The sequence below is a fragment of the Ovis aries genome, chromosome 4 (genome assembly GCF_016772045.2).
Source record: "Ovis aries strain OAR_USU_Benz2616 breed Rambouillet chromosome 4, ARS-UI_Ramb_v3.0, whole genome shotgun sequence".
Classification (NCBI taxonomy): Eukaryota; Metazoa; Chordata; class Mammalia; order Artiodactyla; family Bovidae; genus Ovis; species Ovis aries.
The window spans coordinates 61,180,233-61,196,206 of record NC_056057.1 but is presented as its reverse complement, the minus strand read 5'-3'; the positions used below and the strand labels follow the sequence as shown (position 1 = coordinate 61,196,206).

General features: G+C 37.7%; 2 protein-coding genes across 5 annotated transcripts; one reads left to right on the top strand and one right to left on the bottom strand.

Moving 5' to 3' along the window:
• Positions 1-865: 865 nt before the first annotated feature.
• On the bottom strand, positions 866-9,452 carry THAP5 (THAP domain containing 5). 4 transcript variants are annotated; one of them, XM_042248582.2, is made up of 3 exons: positions 9,408-9,452; positions 5,554-5,746; positions 866-5,045 (listed from the first exon to the last, which is right to left on the bottom strand). In XM_042248582.2, the coding sequence occupies exons 2-3, from the start codon at positions 5,698-5,700 to the stop codon at positions 4,131-4,133; spliced, it is 1,062 nt and encodes a 353-aa protein (XP_042104516.1). In that variant the 5' UTR covers positions 5,701-5,746; positions 9,408-9,452; the 3' UTR covers positions 866-4,130. The 4 variants fall into 4 exon arrangements, with proteins under 4 accessions (XP_042104516.1, XP_004007936.2, XP_027824419.1 ...); XM_004007887.5 differs by having other exon boundaries at positions 9,268-9,436; XM_027968618.3 differs by having other exon boundaries at positions 9,320-9,436.
• A 236-nt stretch (positions 9,453-9,688) lies between these two features.
• Positions 9,689-14,593, top strand: DNAJB9 (DnaJ heat shock protein family (Hsp40) member B9). The gene is made up of 3 exons (XM_004007886.5): positions 9,689-9,828; positions 11,921-12,146; positions 13,082-14,593. The coding sequence occupies exons 2-3, from the start codon at positions 11,930-11,932 to the stop codon at positions 13,534-13,536; spliced, it is 672 nt and encodes a 223-aa protein (XP_004007935.1). The 5' UTR covers positions 9,689-9,828; positions 11,921-11,929; the 3' UTR covers positions 13,537-14,593.
• The last annotated feature ends 1,381 nt before the right edge of the window (positions 14,594-15,974 follow it).

The window sequence follows — 15,974 nt, the reverse complement described above, 5'->3', positions numbered from 1 at the left end:
ACTATGCTAAAGAATAGAAGCTGGTGGTCAGAATGAAGAGCTTGAAGTTGACAATTTTCAAAGCGGATTCAAGTACTGGAAATGACAAAGGTCTACAACTTACCATGGAAATGAGGTGGCTGAGAAGGAATGGAGGAAGAGTTCACTGGAAATAAGGTGGTCAAGCAACCAAAAAAACAGAGGGTGGTGAACAGGTTAAAAGTGATAAATGAAACAGACCATTCCTTGAAGAAAGTTTCTCTAACACAAATGCATCTTGGTCAATATCTCCACACTTACCTTTCTCTATAGCTTTTTCCCTGACAGCTGTTTTAACCCACTCACCTCATCCACAGAAAAACAAAATAGTATAATCTAAAAAAGAAAAAAGCATGTACTTGAACACCAAATTAGTTGACAGAACTGTTCAATTTAGCTAGTAATAGTAAAATTAATCTGCACATCAATATTCCAACTCTCGATGGATGACTCATTTTTTTCAAGATCAAAAGTATGCAGAAAAATTTCCTGCTTGATGTTTAGATCAATGCCATGTATTATTTATGATGAAATCTTTTTAAATTTGACTTACCAATCACCCTGAAGTGTAGGCATGAAGATACACAGCTTAGACTTAATATCCTTTCTAATTACCTGGGATAGAAGAGAGGAAATAGTTTGTGGTGGGGATAGCCTTCGACAACAAAAATCAATTAATAGGTGGCATAGCACATAACTGGTAAATTGTACTGTCCACTGGAAACATAGAATGTTTCAAAGACTATATGAAGATCAATATCCTTCCCTGAACATTCTCAAGGTATGAAGGACGTATTTGTTAAGAAGGTTCTTTATTTTAAATAATAAGAAATTCTAAGGAGGCAAATTCAGAATATTCATCCAAACCTTTATTGAGTGAATATTACATTATCAATGAAACAAAAGTGAAGATGAGCCCTGGCTATGAAGCCAGGGACTCTCTCGTCTGCTTTTACTTTTTACTTCATCACATAACCTTCCCCCATCCCATGTTAACACGTCTCTTTGATCCTTAAAAGCTGTACTTTCATTTATTCAATTAACACTAGAATTTAAAAAAAAAAAAAAAACATAGTCAAGTTGAACAGAAAGCCGTAACATCATGATATTAAAAAAAGGATAAACAAAAGCAACTATACTTCAATAAAAATTAATTTAAAAAACGTGTAAAAACTGCTACAGTGTTATAATACAAACCCTGTAGAAACAAAGGAAAAACAATTTTGATTGGTAAAAGGGATGATATTCCCACAAAGCTGAAATGTAATTTTAACTGGTTGAATTTAAAGAATAAAATAAGCAGAAAGACAAAGTCAGCATGTTTGAGAAATGCTAAGAATTCGAGTATGGCTAGAACACAGGATGAACAGAATCACAGAGGATTATATACATGATGGAAACAAGTTTTTCTTTATTCTGTAAGTATTAAAGGGTGATTACCGATTTCTGAGCTAGGAAAATTAAGTGGTACACAGGTGATACAGCTAGATGTAGAGTTTAGGTAAAAAACTTAACAGTAGACTCCAGGAAGATACAAAAGCAGAGATCCAAAATATAGGTACTATTAGTTAAGAGGTTCCTATAATAATCCAAGTAAGAAACAAAGTTGGTCAAAACCCCCAAATAAAATTTAACAGCTAACTGAGTTAGGCTGGAACATTCTGAACAGAATATACAAGAGTATCTTAGATACTTGTAATATAGTAGTTTAAAGAAATACAACTAGTTTAAATTATCCCTGCTGCTGCTGCTAAGTCACTTCAGTCGTGTCTGACTCTGTGCGACCCCATAGACAGTAGCCACCAGGCTCCCCCGTCCCTGGGGTTCTCCAGGCAAAAACACTGGAATGGGTTGCCATTTCCTTCAATGCATGAAAGTGAAAAGGGAAAGTAAAGTCGCTCAGTCGTGTTAGACTCTTAGCGACCCCATGGACTGCAGCCCACTAGGCTCCTCTGTCCATGGGATTTTCCAGGCTAGAGTACTGGAATGGGGTGCCACTGCCTTCTCCTAAATTATTCCTGCTGCTGCTGCTAAGTCGCTTCAATCGTGTCCGACTCTGTGGGACCCTACAGACGGCAGCCCATCAGGCTCCACCATCCCTGGGATTCTCCAGGCAAGAACACTGGAGTGGGCTGCCATTTCCTTCTCCAATGCATGAAAGAGAAAAGTGAAAGTGAAGTTGTTCAGTCATGTCTGACTCTTAGTGACCCCATGGACTGCAGCCTACCAGGCTCCTTCAGAGTGGGGTGCCACTGCCTTCTCCTAAATTATTCCTGAGTAAACTATAAATAGAAAATAACTATAATGTATAACACTTTATAATGACTTAAAAGGGCTATTTACATTGAGTATGTATTTTAAATATTATCAAAACAGAACTTAATATATCAACTTTATTAATTATATGTACATAATTTATGCAAAAATGTTACATTTCCCCCCCCATGGTTATAAGGACACCTCTGATCAACTTTTGTATAATGAGCTGACACACATTCATATAATACTAATTAATTAGCTTAAAAAACTAAGTGAAATATAACCCCAAATAATCATTGACTTAGAAAAACAATTAAAATACTATCTGCTATGTAGTCAATTATTTATTGAGCACGTCCTATTTTTCAGCACCAAAACCCATTTATTACCTTACAGAAATAAAAAAAAACCACCCTTCCTCTCTTTCTTAGTTGTCTCCCTAAGGTCATTACCATGTGCGCGTGCTCAGTCGCGTCCAGCTGTTTGCAACCCCATGGGCCTATCAGGCTACTCTGTCCAAGGAATTTTTTAGGCAAGAATACTGGAGTGGGTTGTCATTTCCTACTTCAGGGGATCTTTCCAACCCAGGGATCAACCTGCATCTCCTGCACTGGCAGGCAGATTCTTCATCATTGCACCACCTGGAAAGCCATGGTCATCACCACCTATCTATAATTTCTTTTAATAAAATACATGTTAAGTGGGAAGGTATAAGAATTAAGCTATTATTCTGGAATTTTAAAATGACACATGCACACATTTAAAGGTTATACGTTTTAAATAGATACAAACTGTTAATTCCTAAAAAATATTTAAAAAATTAACCTCATTGAAATTTTTGATTTATAAAAATAACTTTATTGCAGGGTGTCGAGTTTAAATAACTGTGTACTATGATGGTCAGCTACATATAAGGTACATATTCTTTCAAGTTTAAAGTACCTCTCCTAAAAATTAGGCCAATGGTTGATTCCTTATTTTAGTTCAACTGGAATAAAACCTAACAGGAGTATTTTCCAGTAAAATACAAAAACTATTAGTCGCTCAGTCATGTCCAACTCTTTGTGACCCCATGAACTGCAGACCTCCAGGCTCCTCTCTGTTCATGGGATTCTCTAGGCAAGAATACTGGAGTGGGTTGCCACTCCCTTCTCCAGGGGATCGTCATGACCCAGGGATCAAACATGGCTCTCCTGCATTGCAGGTGGATTCTTTACTGCTTGAGCCATCAGGGAAGCTGTATAATGCAAAAAATTACAGCCCAAAGGTCAAGCAACACAGAATTTAATACATATTGGGAAGAATTTAACAGGTAATAGAAAATTCTAGCCAGCATCTACTTTTGTGTAAGATTATCATACAGAAAACTTTTTCTATTAAAAGTATCTTCTAGAAAGGGAAGAAACTATAAAGAAACAGACTATGTAAGATCTAGTTAAGTGCCCTCCTTCTACAAATTAAGAGACTGGGACTCAATCTTAATAAGTAACTTGTCCAAGACACACCTCAGTGGTACAATCAGGACTGATTCTGGAACCTGACTTCTATTCTGGGCTCTTGTTTACCATATCCGTGTTCTCTCATTTTATGACTGAATCATATTACTTATTCACTATGTTTTTACTTTAAATTTGGAAAGTTAACAAGCAATGAAATGTCATCTACCCAACAACTCTTGAGTTGTTTTCAGAAAATGAGCATAATAATAATAGGATGCAGTTCATAACATTAGAGCACTTGCTTAGCTTCATTAAGGTTAAGAACTTTACACAGGAAAAAGTTCACTTTACACAGAATTTGGTTTGGCTAACAGAAATCTTACATGAAAGTCACAAACTTGGAAACCTCTTAATCTACATCATAGTAACTTCATACGTTGTGAAATGGTTTTCTATAATCTTGACATTTTCTTCAGATAGCCAGTTTTCCTGTTTTAGCTGCCTTATAAGAGCTTCCAAAGACTTCAATCTCCCTAGAGTTTGTTGTTCCTGTAACTCAAGAAGAGTTATCTTTGAATGTAGTTTAGACACTTTCTGCCAAAGATGTTCCTTATTTACATCTTGTCTGCAGTAAGAATGCTCAATCTGTAAAACTTCTGTCTCATAGTCTACATCCTTATATGAGTCTTCAATGTCTATATCTTCTTCCATTTCCACTGTTTCTTTGGGGGCAGGTATAAAAGAGCTAATTGCAGGTTTGGAATTTTCTGTAGGTACAAAAATGGCAATAATGGATTCTTTATCTGTGTTTAATTCTTCAACTGTTTGAGTAACTGTGCTGAATATGAATGGATTTTCCTGTGCTGACTTAATTTCCACAGAATTATTTGTAAAGTGTGGGTTAGCAAGATGATTAGTAGTTATTTCAATCACTTCTTGGGTTTCTAAAGGCTGCTGAATGCCCTCTAAATTTGAAGTTGTCAAAGTAATAGTTGTAGAACTTAGATTCTCAAATGATGTGTGAAAACCACCTATACCCATGTCTTGGTTAACTGATGTTTCCAAGGTAGATTCTGGTTTTCTGGTATCTTGTTTAACTAGACTAAGAGTTAATATGTTACTTTGCACACTTTCTGCTTTTGGATCTGGTGGCTTTACCAAGGCAGATGATTCAAGTAATTCTGCATGTTCAGGGAGGAGATCTGTATTAACTGGATGCTTCTTTGGCTCATTTGATGCAAAAGATTCTTCTGACTTGGCTTTTAGGCATACTTCTTTCTCACTTTTCAATTTTTTCTTCTGAGATTTTTTTTTGGAAGGATCTTTCTCCTATAAAATAACATTTTCAAATTCTAAAAAAGATGTCCTTACTAGGCTTTATCCTCTTATTAGATAGTGCTGACTATTTCAGTACAACTTTGAGTAGTATACTGGCCAAACAAATTTATTCAGTTAAAAAATGTTTTCAGTATGTAACAGCTCAAAATATATGTGAAAGCATTTTTTTTTTAAATTATGCATAATCAATATATGAAGAAAAATCTCAGATCATTCATAAGACTAGTAAAAAAATCTTAGATCATTAATTTACATTAAAAACTCAACCTGATAATTAATGTATGTGTTATCTTTGGCTCCTCTTAAGCCATGCTTCAGAATGGTTTATTAAAAAATTATCACTTTCAGTAAAAGTACACATTAGTTTTCCTTTCTCAAGTATGTGTTTTCCCAACAGTTATTTTTCACTCTCCTCCCCTCTTCCTGATTACCTGCCACCCTATAATCTGCCACCATAATCAGTATTAGCCCCTTCTCCCCTACTCCCTGCCTCCAATACCTGATTGTCTTCAGGCAAAGAAAATATTGTTGGAATTGCAGTTTGTTTCAAATAGCGAATACCCCATCTGATGTCAAGAGAGTCAGGAGTAAAATGGTCACTACACAGGAACTGGTATTTACTTGGAACCCATGAATCTCGTTTCATATTCTTTAACCATTTTTCAAGTCTTTCTTTGTCATGGAGAGGAAACCTGAAATTAAAAAAAGGAAAATTTTGCTATATTTTAACAATAATGCCAAACTCCAGACCTGTATATAGGGGTAACCTAAGGGCCACAAAGACAAGACAACCATTCCTACCATACAATAGCATCTTCATGACAACTACTGTCATATCATCTCTGCAGCAAAGAAAGCTAAGATATGAGATGTGTAGCCAAAGCTTTTGTCTGAGAAGACTGGTTTGTAAAACATAACCCAGGGTCCCTTCAAGTAAAACATATATGTTACTACAAAGGATAAAGTCTATTCATATTTTCTATGGATTATGTTTCTTTTTCATTCTGTTGTATAGTCTGTAGAACTAGGTAAGAGTTTTGTTAACTAAAAAGTCCTATTCAAATATACTTCATAGTAATATAACAAACCGTTTCCTGTCTGTAAGAAGAATTAAACCTAAGGCTTTTATATTAATATTTTTAAAATAAGGAGATGTTAATTCAAAAAATGGTTTAGCTAACATAAAATGAATACTATATCTTATAAAACTACTAATATTCCATTTTCTTTACTGAAATCAGCCTCAATTCCAACCATCTGTAATCTAGCCCAACATTTCTAGTCGTCTTCTTTTTTTTTTTAAATCTTTAATTCTTACATGTGTTCCCAAACATGCACCCCCCTCCCACCTCCTTCCCCATAACATCTCTGTGGGTCATCCCCATGCACCAGCCCCAAGCATGCTGTATCCTGCGTCAGACATAGACTGGCGATTCAATTCTTACATGATAGTATACATGTTAGAATGCCATTCTCCCAAATGATCCCACCCTCTCCTTCTCCCTCTGAGTCCAAAAGTCCGATATTCTTTAGCCAGTGGTTTGGGAACTCTAAAATTCAAGTATTCAAGTTCTGAAAGTGAACTAAACATGTTAAGAGGGCAGACTCATATTTTATAATAGGAAACAAATAGAAAAGACAGAGAATGGCAAGAGAGCTCTTTATATATATTGTTCTTGTACCAAATAGCCTGGATATTCAGAGTTGGCTCTAACACACTACATGTTTTAGGGTAAAATTTGGACTTGCTGCAGAATTTGACAGAAAACTTTATTCTACCAGTGTAAACAGGTTTGCACTAAGCAACAGTGATTCATATTTTTTTTTGAAAATTTTATAGGAACACAGGCCAAGACACATACTATATAATAATTTCCTATTTTTAAAAAGCAGTAACAAAAGGTTCTCATACAAGCAGCAGCTGTTAAACATTTCTCCCAGTTACAACCATTTATGCTTTGTAGTAGTAAGATCTTATAAAAAATAAATATTGATAACTTAGTAAGATGCTAGATGAAAAGAGTCTGGGTGCTTTGATGGAAATAATTTTTAATGCTGATATCATTCCATAGGAAAAAAATCATATTATCTGCTTTTGGAAGTTTTTTAGCATTGATACAATATTCATACACAGTTTGAAAAGTTTTTAACCTTACATATATCAGTAACTTATATTATAAATATGATAAGCATAATGAGAAAAGGCATTTAGTGGCAAAAAGAATTTTACTTTCAGAGGACTTAGAATAATCATTGGTATAAACTGAACACTATATTCATTGAATTTCCTAATTAATATAAACTTATTTTGCAGAACGCGACAGTGTCAGTAAGAAAATTCTTCAAGTTGGATGCTATTAGCGGACTGAACACATAAAATTTTAAAAAGTCAATAAAAAGTTCCATTTCCAGTAAATTCACATTTTGAGGAATAAAAATCTATAATTGACTTTCTCTGGCATTATTATTTTTCTCTCCTTAAAAATAATAACTATGCAGTCCACAAGACTAAAGAAGTCCTAGTCTGAGGTTATGAGCCCCCCAAATCCAAGGCCAAATAAATATGGGAAATATGGTGTTAAGTTCAACATGATTCTTTGCTACAAACCTCCTCAGAGCCAGTGATATTCATATACCAGAGTATGTTTATCCCCCTAAAATATCTCTGCAACCTGTGGAAGGGCTTCAGGGAAGATAATTCTGGAAATATGGCACATAGTGCGAATCATTTGGAGTTATCAGTTTTTGGGGTTTTTTTTTTTTTTCATTAGGTAAGATAAGGGAAAGCAGCTGAGTCATTAATGAACGACAAGCTTTAGGTCTAAAGTCAAAAAAGCTTCACAAAATAGCTAGTGAAACTTGAGACACTCACATTAGAGCTAAATTATTTAGAATTCCATGGACAGAGGAGCCTGGTGGGCTACAGTCCACGGGTCGCAAAGAGTTGGACACAACTGAGCGACAAACACTTTCACATAAGAAATATAGGAAATTATAGAAATAGTTTAAACACGTTGATTTTTCACAAACACGAAGCATGTTATGAATGCCAAGTGCTATTTTATGTTTTTAGACGCTACGTGTGAATTCGGTACTATTAACGTGCCCACTTTACAGATGGAAGGTCTTAGGTAGCAGGGTTAAATAATTTACAGGTCGTTCAGCTTCAAAGAGATGGAGCCAGGATTTCAACCTAAATCTGGCTTTGGAGCCGCGTCTCTTACTAATAAGTAGTACACAATACTTCTCTATTGTTCCAAATAAAAATGAGTACTTTTGGGGTTCCACAAAAAAATATTTCGTGGCTACAGTTATTTGGAATACATACAGTAATTTGGAATAAAGTGGAATATTCCCTACTTTTCCAGAGTACGCTTTCTGCCACTTCACTTTTAGGAAAAGTTAGGTCTAACAGGTATTAGGGCCCAAACAAATTTTTCGCTTTTACGAAATAAAACCAATTGCTTCCTCGCTTAGAAAAGGCTTCCTAGGAACGCTCTACGTTGGGAGAGGGGGGAAAATCTGTTAGCCCTTACTTACCTGCTCTCTGTATGAATGAAGAATTATCTAGAGCCCTGAGCAGGTGACAGATTATAATTCCGCCTCTGCCACAAAACTTTCAAGTTACCTGATCTTTTCTGAAAAGCCTCAGTTTTCTCAGGAGAAAATGGAATAACATCTACGCGACCTAACTCACAGGAGGTGTAAGATAAACTTGGAGGGCACCGTCCCATTCGGCACGTTTGATGCACCTGAAGTGATTCCGTTCAGTTCAGTCGCTCAGCCGTGTTCGATTCTTTGCGACCCCATGAATTGCAGCAGGCCAGGCCTCCCTGTCCATCACCAACTCTTGGGACTTCACTCAAACTCACGTCCACTAGCGTTGTTCAATGAAATGAGGTCAGGGGAGGTTGGGAAACGCTCTGAAAACCAGAAGTATCGCTCAAACTTTACCGCTTAAAATGCTGTTAATACCCTCAACAGACCCCTAAGGCTCGCCACACGCCCAGCGTCCTCCCTAGAAATGTCAGAACATTTCCAGATAGACTCAACTCGCGCCTTCGCGCCTTCCTCCTGCGCAGAAATCAAACACTCCCGGAGAACCGAGGACAAATTTACAGAGCAGACAGGAGAGACGCCAAACCCTAACCCCAAACGCCACACTACAGCGACCCAAAGGCAAGCTGAAGCTTCCGCGTTAGGGGCGACTTACGGGTAAAAACTAAGCTTCCGCTCTTTATTATTTCGTCCCCGGCGGTTCTTACAGCAAATCGCTGCGCAATAGCGGGGCATCGCTGCAGCGCAGCCACACGAGACCCGAGCCGCCAAGGGGCACAGGATGGACTTCCTCACCGAGGCGGAGCTGCAGGTCCTTGCTGCCCGAGGTATCGCGCCTGCGCCAGGCGAGGTAGAGTGGAAAGACTCGGCAACCCTGAACTCACTTCCGCTTCCGCCGGCTTTGGTTCGGCCCTTTCGGGGGTTGGAGCCGGAAGTGACGCATGGGCTGATCAGCAACAACAGTTTTCCACGTGCGCGTAGGGCGCCAGGGTCAGGTGGGGAGGCGGGAGCCAATAGAAAAGCGTTTCGTGTAGGTCTTCTCCTGAGGTTTAGGCGCCCGCAGCTACCCGCCAGCCAGTGGGGAGCGGGCTGTGCGAGAAGGTGGCTGTGAGAGGCGTGTGAGGTCGGCGCACAGGAGGCAGTGGGCCCGTATCGGCTCACGGAAGCTGCTGAGGCCGGGGTGAAGGCCGAGCCGAGCGGCCGTGTGGAGTCGCTGGTTAGTGTCGCCGGTCAGGAGCAGCAGCAGCTGGAGGTTGCGGACGAGAGACGAGGCCGAGGTCTCGGGGAGGGGGGTTAGGCCTCGGTGTCCTCTTCGACCGCCGCTAGGGCTTCGGGCTGCCCGGTGTTCTTGAGGAAAATAATAGGGGAAAGGTGATGGCAGAAACACAGCGTAGTGCGGTTTGTTGTGGGGTTGTGCTGCTGGGTTTCTCGGGCGTCGGGCAGCTCTTCTCAGACCCCGGGTGGGACTCCGAGCCCTTCAACCCAATGGCTGCATCTGGTCTGCTAGGGCGAGTATGGGTGAGGGCTGACGGTCTAGCCCAAGCAGTCACCGGCTCTGGGGAGAGAGACCCCCGGGACTGTCTGCCTGGTCCCTCTTAGGAATGAGGAGTCAGTATAAGGCAGTCAGTCTTCTAGGAAAGTATGGGATATTCACCTTGAAACTGTGAAATGAAGTTTATTAAACCAGGAAGGTACCTCTCTGCCAGTGTTAGACCCGCCCTTTGGCAACGGCCGCAGTACATGCTCGGTTTGTGTTCGTTTAACCAGGAGTCTGTACTTGATCCTTGGTACCCGTGACTGTGACTAACTCTCTGGAAAGAAGTGATCTGTCTGCTAATTACGCTCCAAACGGGCCACAGGAGAGCAAGGCAGACAGTTTCCACAAACCAGAGTATCTTTCGTCAGACGTGTTATATTCAAAAAACGGAATCAGTTCTTTTTGAATCGCGAACCAGTTAATCTGTAGTCTCGAGAATTCCAAGTTGTATTCTAGGTGGAAACTTCTTTGAGGTTAGAGAAATAGTTTAATGACTCCTGAGAAGTTTGAAAGTAAGTTTATCTTATCTGTAGTACAAACAATGAAAGTTCATTTTCTTTTGGCAACCTTAGCAGAAATCCTAAATTTTGTTAATTACTAGTTTTTAACAAAACATATATCCATGCTTTTCTATTAAATGTTTGAGCTCTTACAGTTTTTTTTTTTTTTTTTTTTTTAAAGAGATTACGTTCTGTTGTGGTGAGTTTTCAATATTATTGTGATATTGAGATTCTCTAAGTGCAATCCTTGGCTCCTTTTACCGAAATGAAAACTGAAAATTTCTTTGTTGCCGTTGAGTCACTAAGTTGTGTCGGACTCTTCTGCAACTCCGTGGACTGTCGCCTACCACACTTCTCTCTGCCCATAGGATTTTCCAGGCAAGAATTGTGGTGTGGGTTGCCATTTTCTTCTCCGGGTTCTTCCCGACCCAGGAATTGAACCTGCGTCTTCTGCTTCGCAGGCTGATTCTTTACCACTGAGCCATCTGGGAAGCCTGTTTCTTAGGGAGGGAAGATTACTACTAATTTAGACATACGGAGCTATTTACCTTGGTAATGAACTTTTTCCCATTCAATTTCTTTAAACCCCTTTAGAATATACATCGGAGAAGGCAATGGCAACCAACTCCAGTACTCTTGCCTGGAAAATCCCATGGGTGGAGGAGCCTGGTAGGCTGCAGTCCATTGGGTCGGGAAGAGTCGGACATGACTGAGCGACTTCACTTTCATGCATTGGAGAAGGAAATGGCAACCCACTCCAGTGTTCTTGCCTGGAGAATACCAGGGCTGGGGGAGCCTGGTGGGCTGCCATCTATGGGGTCGCACAGAGTCGGACACGACTGAAGAGACTTTGCAGCAGCAGCAGCAGAATATACATTCTTGAATATTAGGATTCTTTCAGAAAGTATTTTGATTTTCCACCCTTTTTACAAGGCTTGCATGTAATGAGGCTTTGATAGTAACTGATCAAATATCCGTTATTGAATATTTTTGTATCTGTTTATGGCCAGAGTGTTAGTGGAAAGGCAAAGCCATGAAAGATTTTTCTCAATTTGGTTGAATTATATTTGCTTTCAAGAAGATTACTACCAATTAAGGGAGTGTAAAGCCTGTACAAATTAAATAACATGGAAACAAGTACAAGATACACTATATAGGCTTAACATTTTGGTACTGCATTAGTGTACTTTAAATCCTAAAAGCTCACTCAGTTCCTTTTAAAAGAAAAATCTAAAGATTAGTTGCATAATTTTTTTTCTTTTCTTTTTTAGGATATTGAAATGGCTACTCCCCAATCAGTTTTCATCTTTGCAATCTGCATTTTAATGATAACAGAATTAATTTTGGCTTCCAAAAGTTACTATGATATCTTAGGTGTGCCAAAGTCGGCCTCAGAGCGCCAAGTCAAGAAGGCCTTTCACAAGTTGGCCATGAAATATCATCCTGATAAAAATAAGAGCCCTGATGCTGAAGCAAAATTCAGAGAGATTGCAGAAGGTATGTAAATGACTATCTCCAAGGTCTCAAAGGTATTAAGTAGTAAAGGAAAAATGATAAGGTAAGAAGTTTGTATATATTTGAAGGTTTTGTTGGAGATGAGAGGTAAAGTGGGATGTATATGTAAATGTAGTGAGAGTCTCAAGGGTGTTTTCTTATAACATTTTGATCCTGGATGTATGGAAGTATATACTTTTTTGGGCATTCAGATCTAAAAATGTTGAAAATGTATTATTTCATTCTTTTATTATTTATAAAATTGCTTATTGTTTCTATGTTAGAGGGAACTTTAGATACTTCAAATTTAAAGTTTTTATGAAATATGGAGATTAAATATAAAACTATTGAGCATAAAAAAAATTAAATAGATTTTAAGTGCCATTTTCTTTTTCTTCCTCACTTGGTCTACATCTCAAAGCCACATTTGTCTTTAAAGGAAAAGTGTTAAACAAGTTTTGATTTAATACTAATTCTGAAACAGATTGCATCTCCTGAGCATTCCAGTAGTTAATTGTTGGGTGGTGGTAACTGGGAGTTGGAGTTAAACATTTACTTCAGCTAGTAAGGAGGTGAAAAATCTGAATTCCTCTTAATTTGCTCATTAAATTCTTTAATGCAAGTAGTGACTTTACGCAAATAGTATGAAGAATAACTCTGAAATTGTTGCCCATATAATTATTTTTAGTAATGGTAGCATTTATTTAACATTTATTGTATAGATACTAGAAGCAGGTATTGTGCTAACTGCTGATAGCATACAGTGGATAAAGACAAAAAGTCTCTGCCTTTTGTGACTCTTAACTTTACTCTTATGCTTGTAGGCTTTGGTTTTATTTGTGCTATGAAATCTTTTCTAAAATAGATAAATTTAAAAGGCTTGGATATATGTAATTTTGTTTCTCTTCAGTTACTAAAGTATTTTTATTTCTTTTCAGCATATGAAACTCTCTCAGATGCTAATAGGCGGAAAGAATATGATACAGTTGGACATAATGCTTTTACTAATGGTAAAGGACAAAGAGCTAGTGGAAGTCCTTTTGAGCACTCGTTTAACTTCAATTTTGATGACTTATTTAAGGATTTTGATTTTTTTGGTCAAAACCAAAATACTCGGTCCAAGAAGCATTTTGAAAATCACTTCCAGACACGCCAAGATGGTTCCAGTAGACAAAGGCACCATTTCCAGGAGTTTTCTTTTGGAGGTGGTTTGTTTGATGACATGTTTGAAGATATGGAGAAAATGTTTTCTTTTAGTGGTTTTGACACCACCAACAATCGACATACAGTACAGACTGAAAATAGATTCCATGGATCCAGCAAGCACTGTAGGACTGTCACTCAACGAAGAGGAAATATGGTTACTACATACACTGACTGTTCAGGACAGTAGTTGGTTCTTTTTCTGTTCTCATTAAACCCAATTAGTTGACTCCTCTTCAGTATCTTTGATGCAGAAAGAATTTTTTTGTGAACTGTTTTGACAAGTGCATGATTTCACTTAACTTAATATAGCTATTAAATATATTTAAATTGTTTTTGACAATTCAGCAACATTTAATTAGGAGACCAATAGCTAATTAATTTCCCTGATTAGAAAATATTCTTTACAAAAAGATACTATAATTCTGCCTGGTCTTTTTTTCTCTACTTGTCCTTGGGCTTATTAACATGACCAGTATCATTACCAAGGAAAGAATTGACTTTGCCTGATAAATATTTAAAGGTTAAACTTTAAAAGTTATTCTAGATTTAAATTGTGTGAACATGAATTATTTTGGGGGAGTGAAACCTTTGCTAATTTAAAATTGCATGCTCTGTGGCATCTCTGACTTAGATTGCAAAATATATGTGAAACTGTATAATTCAGTTGTTCAGCAAAGGATGACAAGCAGTATCTTGTTTAATTTCCACTGAAAGCTTGAAAAAAGTATGGTTTAATAAGAACCATGCAGAAGAATTCGAGTAAAGAAAATAATCGTGTTGCTCATAGTCTTATTTAACACCAAAAGACAGTTGAAAGCTTCAGAAGTATTGCCAAGAGATTGTTATCTGTTTGATCCCTGGCTAATGATTTTGTAGTGTTGAAGTCATAGCTGTTTTACACATCTTTTCACATTTCTTTCTTAGTTGGCCCTCTCGATCTTAGTGTCGATTTATGTATTTTTGTGTGTGTGTGGTTTTTCTTCTTTGCACTCATCTTTAGAGATTGACTAATACCTCATTCTGTTTATAAAAACAGCCAGTAATTTCTGTGCAACCTTATTATGTGCAATATTTTTAAATCCTAAGAAATGTGTGCTTTTGTTTTCAGATGGACTTATTTCTTTAGTTCTGCACTTGTTCCGTGTTGTACTCCATATGAGTACTAATCCTATGGATACATATTAAAACTAGTAAATATCTCATACAGCTTTGTGAGTGAGAGAAATATAATATTTACAATATGATCTCGTCATTTTATTCTTAAAAGTTTATTCTGCAGTTCTGGAGGGTATATAAGCAATTGAGCTGCTAATACTGATCATAGACTGTATTTTAGAAGTTTGAAGATTTTGTTAATTTTGGTATATTTGCTTGCTAGGAGCAAGTATTCTTGCCACTGGTTCATTCTGCTTCAGGCTTGGTTGGGAAAAAGACTGCATGAATCTATATTTGTTAGTAATCGTCTTTAATTTGAAATCTGCAAAGAAAATGAATGTTACATTTAGGTACCTTTATTAGTTCCTAAAAGTTATACATACTACTTTCATTTGATAATAAGAAAATCACCTGCCTTGAATTTTGGTCTAAAAATTCTCTGTGGCCTATTAAACAGAAAAAGTAAGGCAAAAACATAAGCCCCCCCCCCCAAAAAAAAATTCAAATCACAAACATGAAAGATTATTTTATCTAGTTTTAAACATTTGACCCCCCCCCCTTTTTTTTTAACTTCCCATTTGGCTGTTTGGCATACTTTTTGCAAGGGAAAATGTACCATGCGTCATACACACTTATGATACAAGCTAAATATAAAGAAAGATGCTTAGATAATCTATAAGTATGTGTGTGTGAGTAATTAGCTGTATAAGCAACTAGAAATTAGAGCAGTAATCAGTATAACAGTTTCCTCCATAATTTAGAATTTTTTTCTTCATAGTTTGTATAGGTTGAATGTACAAAGAGAACAGTGAACTCCTGTAGTTATGCATGACCAATATGATAGCTTAATCTTTACTCCCTATATAAGTCAACACAAAATCTGTCACCTTTTTTCCTTCTACATAAAATAGTGACATAACATGACTTTATATTTTTCTTGAGCTAATAATATATTTTTCTTGAGCTAACGTGTAATTCTTCAAGTTTGGGGATTGAGTACGTCTTGCATTGGGTACTGTAGTGCATGTGGTAGTTTGAAGTTCTTTTGGTGCTCTAAATTTCAGATCCAATTCTGAGATCAGTTCCATGAAAATTTAGGTTGCCTAAGGTCAGTTAAGAATTTATACATTCATGAAATAGTTATTTTAATTTTTCTAAATAAAAAGCACACTAGGGGAAATGGTGCAATGGCACTCCACTCCAGTACCCTTGCCTGGAAAATCCCATGGGCGGAGGAGCCTAGTGGGCTACAGTCCATGGGGTCGTGAGGAGTTGGACAGACTGAGCGGCTTCACTTTCACTTTTCACTTTCCTGCATTGGAGAAGGAAATGGCAACTCACTCCAGTGTTCTTGCCTGGAGAATCCCAGGGATGGGGGAGCCTGGTGGGCTGCCGTCTGTGGGGTCGCACAGAGTCGGACACGACTGAAGCGACTTAGCAGCAGCAGCAGGGGAAAATGAGACCACTGTT